At 44.9% G+C, this 18,929-nt stretch overlaps 1 protein-coding gene across 1 annotated transcript in view; it reads left to right on the forward strand.

Moving 5' to 3' along the window:
- CECR2 (CECR2 histone acetyl-lysine reader) overlaps positions 1-18,929 on the forward strand; it is a 116,974-nt gene that overhangs the window by 84,900 nt on the left and 13,145 nt on the right. The window contains exons 3-8 of the mRNA XM_070453280.1: positions 2,003-2,186; positions 3,021-3,160; positions 3,875-3,979; positions 6,934-6,983; positions 7,620-7,789; positions 16,628-16,781. Of these exons, the coding sequence (XP_070309381.1) occupies positions 2,003-2,186; positions 3,021-3,160; positions 3,875-3,979; positions 6,934-6,983; positions 7,620-7,789; positions 16,628-16,781 (803 nt within the window). The remainder of the gene's footprint in view (positions 1-2,002; positions 2,187-3,020; positions 3,161-3,874; positions 3,980-6,933; positions 6,984-7,619; positions 7,790-16,627; positions 16,782-18,929) is intronic.

The raw sequence follows: 18,929 nt of genomic DNA on the forward strand, positions 1-18,929 counted from the left end.
TGGGGTGTTGGACAGCAAGGGGATCTAGCCAGTCCATCCTCAAGGAAATCAGTCCTGAATATTCATTGGAAGGACTGATGCTGAAGCTGAAACTCCAATACTTTGGCCACCTGATGCGAAGAACTGACTTCATTTGAAAAGACCCTGATGATGGGAAAGATTGAAGGCAGGAGGAGAAGGGGACGACAGAGGATGAGATGGTTGGATGGCATCACTGACTTGATGGACATGAGTTTGAGTAAACTCCAGGAGCTGGTGATGGACAGGGAGGCCATGCGTGCTGCAGTCCATGGGGTTGCAGAGAGTCAACGACTGAGCGACTGAACTCAACTGAATTTTTCTGTTTAGTCTCTACATGGCACTGGGGTGCCAGGTCCTCAGTGCTCCCTGCAAGTAGACTGCAGATACCCTTTCATGCCTCAGAACTGATACAGCAGCCTTCCTTTTACTGTGGTGATCTCAGGCAGGTTGTTTCCCTGCATGGTCACACCTCCTGGGTCACGTGGGTCTCCTGGTAGAAGCTTGTAATCCTGCAAACTATTTTAAGGGGGGAAAAAATAGAGTAATTAGCATTTAGAACTTCTTTCAGACAAGAAGGAACATAGACATGGACCATGTGCTTCAGTCTTTTTGTTCTAGTGAAAGGATTGGTGGTGACTGTCCAGAGCAAGTGCCCTGCACTGAGTGGCCTGTTTGTAAGAGCTGCAGGTGTCCCTGTGCCGAGAGCCCTGTTTCCAGGTGTCATGATGGATTTCGATGCACTAACCACATTCACTCTGTGCTAGTTTGAGGTATCAGTGGGAAGGAAATGAAGTTCCTTCTCTCTTTGAAAAAGCAAAATGTTTCATTTCTTATTTGCCTAAGGCCCTTTGTTTTTTTCTAGGAATATTTCTTCTGACTTTATCTACAGATACAACTACCATAGATTATAAAATAACATGGTACCTACTGCCTCTTTTAAAAATTATATTGACCTACATAATTCCTTTGGAGCTCTTTGTTTAGTGAGAAAAATGTTTTTAAATCAAGCATTAGGTGAAATTGTATCCAGATTCTTTAATAGTTGAGATATAAAGTAACTATCTAACAATTAAACAATACTTTGTTACATACCAGGGCTTCCCCGATGGCTCAGTGGGTGAAGAACCTGCCTGCAATGTAGGAAACACAGGAGATGCAGGTTCAGCCCTTGAGTCAGGAAGATCCCCTGGAGAAGGAAACTTGGCAACCCACTCCAGTATTTTTGCCTGGAGAATTCCATAGACAGAGGAGCCTGGCGCAGGCTACAGTCCATAGGTTTGCAGAGTCAGACCCGGCTAAACACACAGGCATGCATAACACACTGTTATATACAAGGCACATTTAGGTACTAGTCAGAAATTTAAGTTGCCATTGAACTGTCTTAAATGTTACCTGCAGAAAAAACTCTCAAATTTAGAATATAGTGTTTTGTATCATGCCTACAAGGTTACGTGTAATAGCACATGAAAGTATAGTTACACCTCGGTGTAACTGCTTGTGTTCTGGAGAAGGTTTTTCCACCTTTGCATTAGAACATGAAATGTGAATGGATGAAACCAGGCAGACACTGGCCTTCTTTGTTGTTTGCCCTCTTAAGTCGGGGATCTGACTTTGAACCGAATGCCCCCCGAGCTCCGAAGCGTCTGCCTGTACAGGTGACAGTCGACACGGCCTGTTTTGGTGTCTACCATTGACACTGCACACGTGCAGCTACTGCCACACAGTGTGCTGCTTGTGGCCGAACTTGCAGAACAACCTGTTCTGTGAGAAACTTTCTTAAATGTTGGTCATCTTTGGGACTTGACACAGTCAGCTCCAAGGAGATGGTGCAGTAACAAGTGTTTCCTCGAGGGCCTCGCAGGCCCTTCCTGGGGCTTTCAGTTCTGCTACTGTTGAAGATGACCCCCCAGCACCCCCCACCCCCACCCCCCAATCCTCTGTGTAGTAATAATGCACCTTTGTGTCTGGGACCACTGGCTAGGCCTCAGACCTTCCACAGCTACCTGGAGGACATCATCAACTACCGCTGGGAGCTGGAGGAGGGGAAGCCCAACCCTCTGCGGGAGGCCAGCTTCCAGGACCTTCCCCTGCGCACCCGAGTGGAGATTCTCCACCGCCTCTGTGACTACCGGCTGGACGCTGACGACGTCTTTGACCTCCTCAAGGTGCGAGATGGATAGGCACCCTCCCTGGAGCAGCGGTTCAGGGAAGCTGGCTCTGGGTTGTGCTGGCCGCTTTGGTGTCTTCCCTTTTCCATATCCTGGGTCCCCGCTGACATGGGAACAGTCGAGGCTCCTGTCTGCTGTGTCATCACCCAGAATTGCGGTTACATTAGTCACTGAATGTTATTTCCTGAGGCCTGAAATTTGACTTGGCATAATTAAGATTTATGACGCCTCCCAAAGTCTTGACCCCATCCCCATCACACGCTTTGTGCACAAGGCAGAAGTATGCTGGGTGGGGCTCTGGCCCCCTCTCCCTTACCTGATCGTGCCCTCACTGGGAGGTCGACAGTGCCTGTGGGCTTGGGTGGGACCTGTGGTGAGATCTGTAGCTCAGCTTTGCTCCACCTTCACCAAGGCCTTGGTCTCAGTCACTGGGGGCGGCAGTGAGGTCATGCTGGTGAGTGGGAGCCCTGGACTGGGCTGGCCGGCGGCCCAGCATGGTGTGGGACGAGGCTGCTGCAGCACCAACTCTCCTGTCGGGCTTGTCTCTCCTCGTGTGGGTCCAAGCCAGATGTGTCACAAGTTCATCAGAATTCTTTTGGCTTTCTCTGTTTTTGGCAACATGGGGGCAGTGATGGGATGGGAAGGGTTTGAAATATTTCCGCATCCTGTTCTTAGAGCAGGTGCCTTCTCCTGGTCCGATATATCTGGACCCGGAATGAGAATTACCCCAGGTGTTTGGGCATTGTAATGTGAGGTATCTGTGAGACTATGTTTTGGATCCTCATTTCCGTTTACTCTTGTTGCCCAAACCACTTTCCCTGACCTGCGCAGGGCCTGGACGCAGACAGTCTCCGTGTGGAGCCACTGGGCGAGGACAGCTCAGGGGCCCTTTACTGGTATTTCTACGGAACGCGAATGTACAAGGAGGACCCGGCACAAGGAGGGTCCCATGGAGAACTCTCTCTGAACAGGTACCTTCCTGAAGGTCATGTTGCCGTCGCCACTGTCATTAACGTCCAGTGCCTCTGAATTCTACTGCACAGCTCTCCTTCTCTCATGAAGGAGTGAACTGTATGGATCAGCATGCCTGCAAGGAGGCACTTCACACAGAAGCACAGAGGACTTACCCTCTAGCCCTGCTCCCTGGGGTGGTGGTTCTGGCGCCAGTTCTCAGCAGCACCAGTGCGCCCTGGGCCTTTCCCTGTGGCAGAGTGGGTTCTGGAGAACCCCATCCTACCTGGGCTCTTGTCAAGGAAGAGACCTTGGGCAACATCCCAGAGCTGTGCTGCCATCTTCCCGCACTTCAGGTTGCTGGACCCTTTGCTGTTAGGGAAGCCTGAAAGTGAAAGTCTCTTAGTCCATGTCTGACTCTTTACGACCCCATGGACTATACAGTCCATGGAATTCTCCAGGCCAGAATACTGGAGTGGATATCCTTTCCTTTCTCCAGGGGATCTTCCCAACCCAGGGATCAAACCCAGGTCTCCTGCATTGCAGGCAGATTCTTTACCAGCCCAGTCTCCCAGTTCGTGTGGGAGACTTTCGTTTCCTTGATTCCATGTTTTATTAGTAATAACGGAAGACATGAGGTCGCCCTGTCTTGTCCCTGTAACTGCTGCCTTTGTCCTATTTAGTAACCTCGTGGCCAGACAACTGACATTTCTGTTTAATGTACTACTTCTTAGGGAAAGTGAAGGACAAAAAAATGTCTCAAATGTTCCTGGGAAAACAGGTAAAAGAAGAGGAAGACCCCCAAAACGGAAAAAACTACCGGAGGAAACTTTCATGAGGTGAGAAAATCTTAGTGTGTGAAGGTCCCTAACCCAAACCCTTATGCTGGAGGGCTCGCCCCGTCCTTGCTCTGTCTTGGGGAGGACGTGAGTGTGCACTGGAGTCCTTGGGGTCCCCGGCCCGTCCCCTCTCAAGTTACCAGCTGTCTGGGAGCCCTCCCCCTGGGCAGTGGGAGCTCTGACAGCAGAAGGCACCAGGAACCAAGCCTGCCCACAGGAAGTGCCTTCCAGATCCCTTCGTCCCAGATTTCTGCACAGGAGGTGGAGTGAGTTAATACTGTGAGTCTAGGAGTTCTTTCCTGGTAAGGAGGCTTCAGTAGTAAATGTGCTTTAGGGTGTTTAGAACTCATTTTGTTAAGATGAGACCTTAAACATTTTTAAGTGTTTATTTGGTATTTAATTTTTTTTTTCATTTATTTTTATTAGTTGGAGGCTAATTACTTTACAATATTGTAGTGGTTTTTGCCATACATTGACATGAATCAGCCATGGATTTACATGTGTTCCCCATCCCGATCCCCCCTCCTGCCTCCCTCCCCATCCCACCCCTGTGGGTCTTCCCAGTGCACCAGCCCTGAGCACTTGTCTCATGCATCCAACCGGGGCTGGTGATCTGTTTCACCCTTGATAGTATACTTGTTTCAATGCTGTTCTCTCAGAACATCCCCCCTCGCCTTCTCCCACAGAGTCCTAAAGTCTGTTTTGTACATCTGTGTCTCTTTTTCTGTTTTGCATATTGGGTTATCATTACCATCTTTTTAAATTCCATATATATGCGTTAGTATACTGTATTGGTCTTTATCTTTCTGGCTTACTTCACTCTGTATAATGGGCTCCAGTTTCATCCATCTCATTAGAACTGATTCAAATGAATTATTTTTAATGGCTAAGTAATGTTCCATTGGTATTTAATTTTAGCAAAGAAAAAGATTGTTGTATTTTGGGAAAACTTTATTTAATTTTTTGGCCACATTGTGCTTCATGCAGGCAGGATCTTAGCTTCCCGACCAGGGATCTCCTGCAGTGGAAGCTCAGAGTCTTGAGCACTGGACCATTAGGGAAGTCCTGGGAAATTTTACTTTAGTATGTCGTTCTTTAAGGAATAATCCCCCATGTGAATCTCAGTATATGAGTTTTGAGGGTCTGACCTGTACTGTGTAAAAATACTTTTATACCTTTTACTTAAGGATCAGATATTTATTTATTCACTTATGGAAGTTAAGTCACAGTCTTAAAAATTCTAATAACACAGGGCAAACTGCTTCCTTGTTCTCTGGTTTATTGTTAGAACTGCTTAAACAAGCTAAGTGCCTGAAGTGGACCAGATTTCACTGTCTTGCTCATTAACTGCTAATAAATGTTTTTAGGGATCTGATTATGAATCAGTCAATCAGAATTTGGTTTGTTTTTTTTGTTTTAACAATCAGTGTTAAAAAAAAAAAAGAACAAAAAAACAGTGTTCCACTTAACTTTTCTGAAATTTTGACTATAGAATGCAAGCTTTCCTCCCACCAGAATTTGTGAGAAATAGTCCTGTCATTGTGTTTTATACACAAGACATCCGTTTCTGGGTTTTGTTAGCAGCCTACAAGTCCATGTAAACCCAGCAGGCTGTTGTGCACGTTCATCTTTGGTTCCCTTGAGCCCGTGGGGTGTCCTCACTTCACAAGCCCAGTGCTCCTGTGCTGCCCTCTGCCGGCGACTTTATTCTGTAGCATTCTGAGTCCAGTGCAGTATTGAAGTCTTTTTAAATTAAATAAAATTTTGTGAAATCTAAAAGGGTAAAACTACTGAATGTGACAAAGCAGGTACAGAGAACAAACTGGGGGTGACAAGTGGGGAAACAAAAGGGGGGTGGGTGAGCTAGGGGACAGAGGTACAAATGAGTATGTCACATAAAAGGCTGTCGGGACGCACTGTACAGCATGGGGATGTGCCAGTGTTTTATAATAACTGTATATGGAGTGTGATCTTTAAAAATTGTGGTCACTGTGTTTGTTGTACACCTGAAACTATACCTCAGTTAAGTTTTTTTTTAAAGAATGATGAAAAAAAATACAGTAAGATGCATGTAGAAGGGGGAAAAAAGTGAAGAGAAAGTTCAGTCCCTAAAATAATTTTTAATGTTTTTTAAAAATAAATAAAATTTAAAGTTCAATTCCTCAGTCATACCAGCCATGCTTCTGCCGAGTGGGTGAGTGTGACCTATGGCTGCCTTTGTTGCATAGCAACGGCACGGGGCATTTCCATTCTTCCAGGAGACTGTGCAGGGCCGGAACATCCAGAGCATGTCCTTCATGGTCTAGGGAGACAGCACTATTGGGCACGTAACACTGAGCGTGTTTGTGTCTCATATCATTAACGGTCCCGTTTTCCAGGAAATTTCGTTGACTTTGCTGAGGTCAAGGTGGCATTCCTTGAGTGGGGGTGGGCGACTCAGAGCCTGTGTTGCTCACTTCAGCCTGCTGTGGGGATCAGTTCAACAGTCTTCTGTTCCGTGCAGCCTTAGGTTGGGTAGCAAGCCCTTTCCTTGGCCTTGAACTGTCAACACTGAGCTCCTCCGTTCCTGGGCAGTGGTGCCGTATTCCTGTGTGTCGTCCTTCCCCTCTCTGCGCCAACTTGCCCACCTCCGTGTTCCTGACCTTGCTCTGTTGGCGTGTCAGAGACACACATGCATTGTCTCTTGGTGTTAATAGTCAGCCACTGTGCCTTACACACACACATTCTCTCTTTTCTGATACTAATAGTAAGGCAGTGTTCCTTATACACACACATACACACTCACACACACTCTCTCTCCTAGTTTTAATAGTTAGCCAATGTGCATTAAATGCAAACACACACACACACTTCTCTGGTATTAGTAGGAAGCCAGTGTGCCTTCCTTCTAGGGAAGCACAGAACAATTTTGGCCGTGTTTTTGTTTTAATGGTGACCCCTTTCCTTTGTTCTAGTGACAAGCAGGAAGAAAACTCCTCAGCGTCTGAGCTGCAGACGAGAAACGGTAATAGCCTTCATAGGGGTTGGAGGGTTTGCGTCACCTTCCAGAGTCTAGTGCAGCTGCTGGAACCACTGCAGCAGTCTCCCCACCAGCCTCCTTGCCCCGAGCACATGTCTCCCTGTGTCCATCACCCCTGCTCACGGATCACTCGCGATCAGGACCAGGCCACTTCACTTGAGCCCCTTCCCAGGCCCAGCGTAATAGGCTCCTGACACTGGGATGCATGCAAAGCTTCGCAAGAGCTTCCTTTTAACGTCAAATACTTTACAACATAAGGATGTGTACTGTGTTCTTATGTAGACTTTTTATGCAATCTGTAATCCAATACAGACATTTGAGGAGAAAAAGCAATTTATAGTATCTCAGTGTAGCAAGGAACACTCCTGAAGCTCAAAGCCATTTATGTAGAAAAGCAGATTCATTGGAACATTTCTAGGTTATTAGAGTCTATCAGGAAGGTCACCATAGTTGTGTTCGTATTGACTTCAAAGCTCTTAGTTGTGAACAGGAGAGTAGCCAGAACATCTGAAGTATACATTATCAACCTTAAAGGGTAACCCAGGTCACCAGTGAACCTGATGGCAGAGAAGAGAAGGAGGTCCATGGGGCCTGTTTCCTGACTGTGACTCTCTCTTCTAGGGTCCCAGGGACCAGGGCAGGGCTCCTGGTGGCTCCTGTGCCAGACTGAGCAAGAGTGGAGACAGGTCACCGAGAGCTTCCGGGAGAGGACCTCTGTGCGAGAGCGCCAGCTCTACAAACTGCTCAGCGAGGACTTCCTGCCCGAGATCTGCAGCATGATCGCCCAGAAGGTGCGCACACGGGCCCACCTAGGGCGAAGCTGCTCTGGGCAGGGTGCCTTCCTTAGAGGCTCGCGTGGCCCTACGCTCTGCTGAGCAGTCCAGCTTTCCTCCGGGCCCCAAGAGTAGGACCTTGAGCCCCCGCTCTCCTGGGATTTAGCCCTCACACTCCACCCCATCCTCACGGCTCCTGGAGCCCAGGTGTGTCTCCGCAGAGCGCTCTTTGCATACCTCTCCTTGTGCATACGCTGCTGCTTTTTCCCCCCTGTTTAGCAAACTCATCTGGTGGTCTTCCTCTAACAGCAGGTCTGAACTCTGAGTTCAGAGCTGTCTGAGGGTTGTCTTGGTTGCTCCCTCAGTTCCTCCTCTAACCTCCCAGCACTCTGGTCCCATCCTCTTCCTGTGCATCCCGTCTGCTCCCTTGCCTGTTCCAAGGCTCTCAGAAGCCCCACTGGAGTTGTTTCTGGGAGCTCTCCCTGGACTGTCTTAGCCTGAGGTCTCCTCATCCTAAGTTGGTTTCATCGGGAGTTGTGGAGGCAGCTCCAGGCCACGAGCCATTCTTCCTTGTCACTGTAAGATCCAGGTGACTCCGTGGCATGCCTGTTCTGTGGTCAATGCCTGATAACCATCCAGGTTCAATAAAATTGATGCTTCAGATTCTTAATGGTTGTTAAGAGAAAGCATAAGAATGCCAGCCTTGCCCTGAAACCTGGGGAGAAAGTGTTATAAATTCCTGCTGCAGCACTGTCTCAGGGGCAGGGGAGGGGAACACAGTGACAGTGACATGTTGTGGGTTCTGTGATACATTTGTAACTATTGAGCAGATCAGTGCTTTGGAGTGAATCAAAGGCTTCAGGAATTGCGTTTTCATGTGAGTGTCTCCTCATTGGTGTCATTTGTCCTGGTAACAATGATTCCTCTTGGATCTTGTTGTTCACATCCACTGTGACCATTTTTCTCCAGGACTTGAGAAATGGAATCTAGTTTTCTTAGCGTAACTATTTAAAATAGAGATGGTATGATTAATGACAGCACCTTAAATCATCTGTAAGCATGTACCTAACCTGCTTACACTCTTTAGAAATTTCTGCCTTTTTAACCGAAAAGACTTTAGGGAGTTAAGGGGAAAATTTTACAAGCATAAACAGGAGTTGATTTTTTGCGAGAGAAGAACTTAAATCTTAAATACAATTTTCAAGAACCATGACATTAGAAACTAAAGAATGGAGTAATAGATTTGATATTTTGAAAGCTGTCCAGTACTGTAAATATGCAAGCTCTAGTTAAATGGGGTGATTATGCACAAAATCAGAATCAGCATTATGCAGCAGAAAAGCTTAGCAGACCAGTAATTAGGGGAGTTTTCACACAGGGATCCCAACAGAAGCTCCAGAACCATTCAGATTTATTCACTAAACCTTTAAGAAATGATAATTTCCAAATAGTTACAAAATGAAGAAAGAGTTGGCTTGGCTACCATTGACATACAGCTGTCTTAGTGCCCCATTCTGGATGAATTTAAATTCACTCCTTGCTCAGTGATATAAATGCAAGTTCCATGAAGTGCACCAGCAAGATCGCAAGGAAAATTGGAGCCTGCTGGGAGCCCATGCTGGAGCGCTCTAGTCTGTCTGTCACATAGTTTAGAGCAGTAAATGAGTTTAAACGGCTGTTTCTATTTGCTAAGAGGTCTGAGAGACCTGGACTGCATGGGAGGGGGGATGCTGAGGTGGTGTTTAAACAGGAGAGTGTGGGGGCAGGAGTGAGGGGCACCCTCCTCTACTTCAGACTTGCTCTAGTTTTCAGCCCCGTGTTTCCTAGCACAGATGTTCCACTGGCTTTTGAGTCAGTACGTGGTCAGAAAACATTTCCTGCAGGCTGCGTCTGACGGCCTGTGCCAGTATGGACCCCCATGTCCTTGCAGTCATTGATGTCATAGCTGGTTGTCTGTCTGCCTTGAGCCCTGGAGAGGGAAATGCTCATTCGTAAATTTCTGTGTTTACAATGTATTTGGACTCATCCTCTCTTCTTTTTCTTCAGCTCCTAAATACATTGGTGTTGGAGGTGTACGAAAAAGTCTCTTCGGTCTCCATGCAGGTTCTCTTCTGCCTGACTTCCTGATCCTCCAGGTCTCCTCTTCCTTCAGGTCCCTGGCCTTGGAGTGGCCTCTGTCAGCCGTCCAGCTGTAGTTCTCACATGGTTTTCTGCCTCATTGGCCTGGATGGCCTCCCACTGTCTGTTTACCTGAACAGTTTGAAAGCTCATTCCCATCTTCTGCTCACTACCCTGGGCTGAGCCCTAAATGTCCTATTTTACATCTTAGCTTGTACAATAATCTGCATACAGACAGACAGGAAGGTTTGTCATTGGCTGCCAGCAAAAACTTAGCTTTAAACACTCACGTTTTTGGCTATTCTTTGCAGTGTTTGTTTATTCCACTGCTCTTAATATTGAAAAGGTTCTTGATGTTTGTTACAGTACTGAGTACTTTGGAGAAAGTCTTTAGTGTGGCATGAATTTTGTGCTTCTTTTTAAATAGCCGAAAAAATCTTCAGGTCTTTAAAGGCTTATTGGCAGGTTTTCTGATCACCCAGGAGTCCAGTCTTCTTGCCCCAGAAAGTCTTTTGATTATGACTCCGGGGAAAATACCAGCAAAGGGTGACTGTGCTGACCTCTGAAACTGTTCCAGTGCTTTTTTTTTTGTCAGGATACTCTGGGCACACCTGTGGCCAGGGAGTTCAGGTCCTCATTGTGCTGCTGGAGTTGGCAGGGGGAGGTGGGGGTGAGGGGTGGATGGGGAGTTCTGGGCTGTGCTTCGGCCAGATTCTGTTTGTAGTGTTGAGAGGATTTCTCAGTGCTGTTTCAGACCCCATTTTGAAGAAAAAAGTTACAGTATAGGATATTTTTTTAAATGCTATTAATATATATATATATTTTTTATTCTTTTATTGACTTTACTTGTTCTTTAAACTACTGAACTTTAAACTATTAAACTGTTACAGTTTAAAATACTGCCACAAGTAACTTCAGGTCATACGTCTTGTCCGTTCTGGGGTGGCATGCAGTCTAGAAAGTTGCGTGGAAATTTAAAACACTCTTGGTACACTTTGTACATGTTTTTTCCTAAATGTGTATGATGCAGTTTATATAAAATGAAAGTGTTTGAGAATTCACATCAAATGGGAACTACTGAATTTGAAAAACATTAATTATAGTGAAAGAGAATCAACATAAGAAGTGTGAGGCAAAGTGGTGTCTCACTGAGCAGAAGTGTTTACAACAGGCAACCTGAGGTGGGGGAGCCTGGGGAAGGCAGGATGGGGGACAGGCAGGGATTGAAATGGACAGAAGGGCCCCAGTGAGCAGGGGCGGTCAGGAGCATGTTATGCAGGTAGGTCCTAGACCTTGCTTCTTGCTCTCAGCCTTTGTGAGCACTCTGCTCTGAGTTTTGTTGTTGTTGAGCTCTTGGAATCGCAGACTTTTTTTTTTTTTGAGATGTAATTGATGTGTAAAATTAGTTTTGAGTGTACAGCATAATGATTTGATAGTTGTGCACATTGCAAAATGATCAGCAGTAGGTCTAGTTAATATCTGTCACCTCACACAGAATTTTTTCTTGTGATGAGTAACTTTAAAATCTATTCTCAGTGTTCACATACACAACACAGTATTATTGACTGTGGTCACCATGTTGTACATCTCATCCCCTTTCCCTTCTCCAGGGATCTTCCCAACCCAGGGATTGAACCCAGGTCTCCTGCATTGCAGGCAGATTCTTTACCATCTGAGCCACAAGGGAAGCCCAAGAATACTGGAGTGGGTAATCTGTCCTTTCTCTGGCAGATCTTCCCGACCCATGAATCAAACTGGGGTCTTCTGCATTGCAGGTGGATTCTCAACTATCAGGGAAGCCCATGTTATGCCCAGGAGTTATTTATTTTATAAATGGATGTCTGTACATCTCACTCATTTTGCCCACCCCTGTCTATTCTCTGTATCTTGAGTTCAGTGTTTTTAGACCCCACATGCAGGTGAGTTTATTTGCTTTTCTCTGACTTAATCTCACTTAGCATAATCCCCTCATGTCATCCATGTAGTCATTTATGGCAGCATTTCCTTTCTGTGACTGAGTAATATTCCCTTGTACATGCACCACCCTTCTCCATTCCTCCATCCACCAGTGGACACGTAGGTTACGGCCGAGTCTTGGCTGTTGTGCTTCAGTGACCATGGGAGTTGTATTCATGTTCAGGCTAGTGCTTTTACTTTCTTTGGAAAGATAGGCAGGAATGAAATTGCTGGGTCATATGGTAAAATTCTGTTTTTTATTTTCTCAAGGAACCTCTGTACTCTTTTTTCCGTTGTGTCTGTACCACTTTATATTCCTGCCAATAGTGCACAAGGGTTCCCTTTTTCCATATCCTTGTCAGCACTTGCCATCTCTTGTCATTTTGTTGATACCCATCATGGCCATTCTAACAGGTGTGAGGCTTTGATTTGCATTTCTGTGATGATTAATGATGTTCAGCGTCTTTTCATGTGTCTGTTAACCATCTGTGTGTCTTTCTTGGAAAAATGTCTGTTCAGATCCTTGGCTCATTTTTTAATAGAATTATTTGTATGCGATTGAGTCTTACCAGTGTGCTTTTTTAAGATACTCTAATTTCAGGTGACTAAATTATTATTATTTTTATTATTAGTTTATTTTAATTGGAGGCTAATTACTTTATAATATTGTGGTGTTTTTTGCCATACATTGACATGAATCAGCCACAGGTGTACATGTGCCCCCCTGTCCCAAATCCCCCTCCCATCTCCCTCCGAATCCCATCCCTCTGGGTCATCCCAGTGCACTAGCTTCGAGTGCCCTGTTTCATGCATCAAACTTGGACTGGTCATCTATTTCACATATGGTGATATACATGTTTCAGTGCTATTCTGTCAAATCATCCCCGTGAGTAAGTTATTACTTCTTATATGCTTAGTATAAATATTAATGTATTTTAAAAGTAACTAACTAGACAAAAAATTGTATAATTCCATTTGTGTGAAACATCCAGAATAAATAGATCCACAGAAGGAGAATCACTTGGTGGTCACCAGGGGCTGGAGTGTGAGGGTGCGGCGCGGCTGGGATGGAGGTCGAGGCTTTGTCTCTGGTGCTGAGGGTGCTCTGTGGTCAACCAGATGGTGGTTGCCAGGCACTGTGAATATGCTGAGCACCCCTCAGCTGTGCACTGACAGTTGTTCATTTCGTGTGAATTTCACCTCAGTATCTGTATGTGTGTTTCAAAATGATGCATAATCTCTGATTTTGCAGCAGTCCTTGGCATTTATGATTTTCCTAAGTTTTAAATTTTTTGCTTTAATATATAAAAGATAGTTAATAGGAACCTAGGAACTCTATTCAGTGGTTTGTAATGACCTATATAGGAATGGAGTCTAGACGGAAGCATGGATATGTGTATATGTATAACTGACAGAAGGCAAAAGGAGGAAGCAGCAGGGGATGAGATGGTGCAGTAGTGTCACCACCTAAATGGACATGAATTTGAGCAAACTTCAGGAGATAGTGGAGAACAGAGGAGCTTGGAGTGCTGCAGTCCGTGGGGTCCCAAAGAGTCGCACATGACTTAGCTACCAAACAACAGTAACTAATTCACTTTGCTGTATAGCAGAAACAAAGGCAACACTGTAAATCAGCAATACTCTTACAAAAAATGTAAAAATTCCTGTTTCATTTTTAGCAAAATATCTTCAATCTATTTAAGATTAATTTTAATGCCACACCATAAAGTCTATACATGGTAGCAATCTCTTGGTACTTTTAACATTTGAATTGTAGAATTTACTCCCACTACAATGTGATCTCTATTTAAAAAGTTAATAAAAATTAGATCATTGTAGAACATGTAATACTGGATGATTTCCCCAGCTTATTTGGGAAGGGGTTGTTCTGTGTCCTAAGGAATTTATTTGTTCTTATAGAAAACTAGGGGAGTCGAGTGTAAAAGTGCAGGAGACATAGTAACAGGTTCCCTGTTTACAGCTTCATGTGTTTGCTTCAGGCCTTTTCTCTGAACATTTATCACAAACCTGGGATCATACTGCCTGTTGTCTTGTGACCTGTGTTTTTCATTTAATATGAGCCTTTTCATATTTCATTAAATATTCTTCAGAAAAACAATTTTAATTACTACATAATGGTTATGTAATTTTACCTATTTTAAACCTATAAGATATTTACATATTGTTCACTATTTTAAATAATGTTGACTGTAACATACTCAGAAACACTTTGTCTGGCTGTCTAACTGTAAGATGAAGTCACACAATGTGATTACCCTGCCCAGGGTTGCTGACATGTGTCTCGCTTGTCCTCTGGGAGATCCGTGGCCCCAGCACTTTGAGCTATCCGTGTTACCATGTCTTTGTAGACATGTCACTTTTTTCATCTTTTACAGTGCTGTGAATGAATAATCTTTTGTTTTTTCTTAGGATCATGGATGTGTTTTATCTACCTTCTGTGAATTTTGTACTCATGTTGCATTTTTTTTGCTGGTCACAAAAAGTCAGACAGGACTTAGTAACTGAACAGCAACAGCTGTTAATTGCTTTAGATATCTTTCCATATTAAGAATAATACACTGTTGTATTTGTTGGAAAAAATTATATGGATAGTCTTAGGATGTGCATAATGACCTATTTCTCCCTTTTCTCCTCCTTGCATTGACTTCAGGCAGGAGACATATCTTCTTTGTTTTCCTGGTTACTGTTGACCTGAGTCCTCATTGAGTTGCTTGTCCTGTTACATGTCTTTGTTGTGGCAGGAGGGAGCATGTTCCACAGCGTGTTCTTCCTTAGGCAGGGGAGGACATGCTCATGCTGACCTCACTCTGTGGTTAGCACTTGCTTTTCTCTGTTTTTCATTGGGTCTGATGTGTAGAAAATGCAGCACTTTCTTTGAAGGAAGTAATTCCACCTGCCAGGCTTGTGTTCACCTGTCCCCTACCTGTCCACCGCCCCATCCATGGATCCTTGTTGAGCTGAGCAGAGGAGAGGTTTGGTCTGCTTTGCTTTGTTAATAGCAGCTCCACACGACTTCTCAGCAAGGGAGAGATGTTGCCACAGTGGGTGTGATTAGAGACCTGTGAAGGGATGAAGGGGCAGAGGATGGGAAGGTGCTTCCCTGTCAGTGGGAGGCTTGTCCATGAGATGCCTGCAGCAGCCTCATTTCTGAAAGCACATCCAGCTCATGTAAACCCCGTGCAGACCTCCCATTCTGGTTATAGGATCTAGAAGTCAAGGAACTTTGTTTAATTCTATTTGGGCGACTGACTACAGTATACATGATACAGTACATGTATATGGTACAGTACATGGTACAGTAACAATAGTTAAGTTTTTAAAAATTTTTCATCTCTCTTCTTTTACTCTGAAAGATTTTTACCTTGTTTGTTAGCCAGCTCTTTTAAAGTCACGCTTAGAATTTGAACAGTAAAAATGACTTTCAGAAGGTCTGTTATCTAGGCAAGAGCACTTTCTATTTCTGAGTTAAATGATAATTGAAACTCGTTTTAAGGACCATTAAAAAGTAAAAAAATGTCGATCAGATTGGTTTCTGTGTTTAATGATGATTTTGTATATACGGCATACATATGTATGTCCTTCTGTGGTGACTCAGACAGTTACGAATCTGCCTGCAGTGCAGGAGACCTGGGTTTGATCTCTGGGTCAGGAAGGTACCCTGGAGCAGGTCATGGCAACCCACTCTAGTATTCTCGCCTGGAGAATCCCATGGACAGAGGAGCCTGGTGGGCTGTAGTCCATGGGGTCACAAAGTGTCAGACATGACTGAGCGACTAACACTTGTCATTTGGATGGAAGTCTGCCATCATCTTTTTCTTTCCACGTCAAGACCACTTGTGTAATTTCCACAGATTAAAGATATTTATGTAGAAAATTCTTAGATCTTCTTTCTACTGAAAATAAAAATATCATATTCCTGACTTAGTTTCACCAGATTTGGAATAATTGACGTTTCTTGCTAGTGTAATGTGCATTTTTCCTTTGCAGACACCTGATTCTTTTTTTCTGTATCTGTGCATCTTACAGGCATTCTCTGTTATTACAGGTAACAATTATTACCTCTTCAATAATAATTTTAAAAAAGAAAAAGTACCTTACACATCAGCACAGAAGCCCAGGGAAGAAATTGAACATAATGATTTCAGCCCTAGCTTGAGTTTTGTGGGCTACAGATGGCTCAGAACTAGCAGTATTGGAAACACCCAGAGTAAGACTTTGAGAAACTATTGATGGTAGTGGTCCTGGTTAGCTTTTCGTTCCCTGAATTTCTTAGTCAGGTGCATTTCTGTGCTGTCACTTCATCTCTTTCCTATTCCTTAAGGCAAAATGGTGGCCCCTCCCACTGAACCCTCCTTTTTTTTAAATTGCTTGATTAATAGAGGAAAGTGCAGAAGTTAAGAGTTTCTGAGGCGTGCAGATGACTGAAGTTGTCTGTGCTGTCTCCCCCTTTCTTCGTTACTTAGGGGAGATTGATGTCTCCTCTCCACTCCAGCCTCCTCTCCAGAAGGTTGTCTCCCAGAGACGACAAGTTGTGTGACCATCGGGCCCAGCTCCGCGCTGTTCATTCCCCATTGTCTTGTGAGTGTGTGTCTGTACTCATTCATTGATTGCACAGATGACAAGATGAATTTGCATTTAAGGCAGAAGTCATCCAGCTATCTAATGCTGTGTGTGGGATAGAAAATGTGGACTCTTTACTCAGAGCAAAGACCTGGTTTTGCTCTATAAAGCATGTTGACTGAACTTTTTAACTCCTCGCAGGAGACCCCTGTGCTCAGCAGGCTAGAGAAACAGAAGCGCCGGGAGGAGGAGGAGGAGCGCCAGATCCTTCTCGCGGTGCAGAAGAAGGAGCAGGAGCAGCTGCTGAAGGAGGAGAGGAAGCGGGAGCTGGAGGAGAGGGTCAAGGCCGTGGAAGGTAGGAGCGGCTCTGCTGGGCTGGGTGTGGGAGCGGGGGCCCTGGGGCCTGCCCCTGCAGTGTCCTTGCCCTTGTTCTGGGTTCCTTCCGTCCCGCCTTCTCGGCTGGGCTGCATCTGGCCTCATCATGTGATGACCCCTCGCTTTCCTAGTTACTGCCTTCTGATTCATAATAGGCTAACTCCATTCTGACCTTGGTCGTGGTTAGTGTCTTTAACGCAGTCATGTAGCCTGTACCACACTTGTTCACATACACAGCACAGCATCATGACTGGACTGTGGTCAGCACACGATGCCTCACATCCCTGGACCGACTTGTTTTGTCCCTGGGGTTCACGCCTCTTGGTACCGTCACACAGTTTCACTCACCCCGACCTCCTGAATCTAGGTGCTGAGGTACCTCACTTTGGGACACTGACAGGTCTCTGCATGTTCTCAACTACTGGGATTTACTAAAATACATCAGGCTGTCTGGATAAGCACCACAGGAAGTTGAGAGATGACCAAGAGCTGGGCAGGGCTGAACACAAAGGCTGGTCTCCTTTGTGAGGCTCCGCCTTTAGGACAGAGAGGTGGTTGTTCATCTGCTGCATAGAAACCAGCACAGAGGGTCTAGCAAAATGAAGACACAGAAGAATAGGAGATTAAAACCTCAGAAAAAAGTAATTTATTTGATAAAGAGTTAAAGTAATGGTCATAAAGATGTTCACCTAAGTGGGGAAAAGAATGGATGAACACAGTGAGAACAGAGAAGGAAAATATTTAAAAGTGCCAAATGGAAATCTCAGCACTATACCAAGGCTGGTCTTCATCCAAAGAAGATGATGTTGTGTAATATGGTGGGATCAGAAGGGAGTCTCTGTTATGAACTCCTTCTGGAAAACCAAACAATTAATTCCAACAAGTTCGGCTCCCAGTTAGACCAAGTGAAAGCAGCGCTTGATGAAAACCATGCAGAATTAGTCAACAGAAAACTCATAGTCTTCCATCAGGATAAGGCAAGGCTGCATGTTTCTTTGATGACCAGGCAAAGCTGTCACAGCTTGGCTGGGAAGTTCTGATTCATCTACCGTATTCAACAGACATTGCACCATTGGATTTCTATTTGTTTTGGTCTTTACAAAATTCTCTTAAAGGAAAAAAAATGTCAGTTCCCCGGAAGGCTGTAAAAGGCACCTGAAACAGTTCTTTGCTCAAAATGATAAAATTTTGGGAAGATAGAATAATGAAGTAGCCTGAAAAATAGAAGAAAATAATGAAACAAAATGGAGAATACATTAATCAATACGATTCTTGGTGCAAATGAAAAATATCTTATTTTTACTTAAAAATTGAAGGAACTTTTTGGGCACATGTTGACAAGTAGTAAATATTGGTCCACTCCTGTCTGGAGCAGCCAGACAGAAACATCAGGATTCCACGTTACACTCCACATCACGACGTGGGAGTGAGTGAGGTGGTGGCATCGCTTGTGAAGGAGTTGCTGTAGCCGTGGGGGGCACCGACACTGCCTTCACCTGTGGGCCCCGGGGCTCGCCTGCGCCTGGGGAGGAGTGTCTGTTCAGACAGTGATTCTGATGACGTGAAGAATCGGTTGACTGGTTGTGAAATCCTGGATTGAGTTCATGAGGCCTAATGTTTAACAGTTTGATACATGTATGTGCATTAATTTAGTTACACTTTTCTTTAAACTTGAAATCATTCTTTCTTAGAAACCAATTTTAATAAAAGTTGTTAATAGCAAAATGCCTCTGATTAATTAAAGCAGGTGTAGATTCTCTTACACATACAAGTTTATTTATACACAAGCTTGACATTGGAGCAGAGGGAGCTTGGTGAGAGCGGGCATCTGCGGGCCGTGTCTGCTCCCACCAGGCATCTTCCCGCCTATCCCTCCGTCATGTGTCTTGCCTTTGGATGGTATCCCGAGTCCTTGCTTCTTCTTCCCCATTGCCAGCAGACCAGCATTGCACTGGCAGTGTGTTTGTCGTGGCCATGTCTGGGGTCCAGAAAATGCCTTCCCTTCTAGCTCCTGGCCTGTCCAGCTGGCTTCTTCACTTCCCTGGCACCTCCTGCACCGGTGTGGATGGGGGCGGGTGGCTGTGCCGGGGGTGGGATAACCAGTGTGAGCGCTTCAGAGGGCTGGTAC

The sequence above is a fragment of the Odocoileus virginianus genome, chromosome 23 (genome assembly GCF_023699985.2).
Source record: "Odocoileus virginianus isolate 20LAN1187 ecotype Illinois chromosome 23, Ovbor_1.2, whole genome shotgun sequence".
Lineage (NCBI taxonomy): Eukaryota > Metazoa > Chordata > Mammalia > Artiodactyla > Cervidae > Odocoileus > Odocoileus virginianus.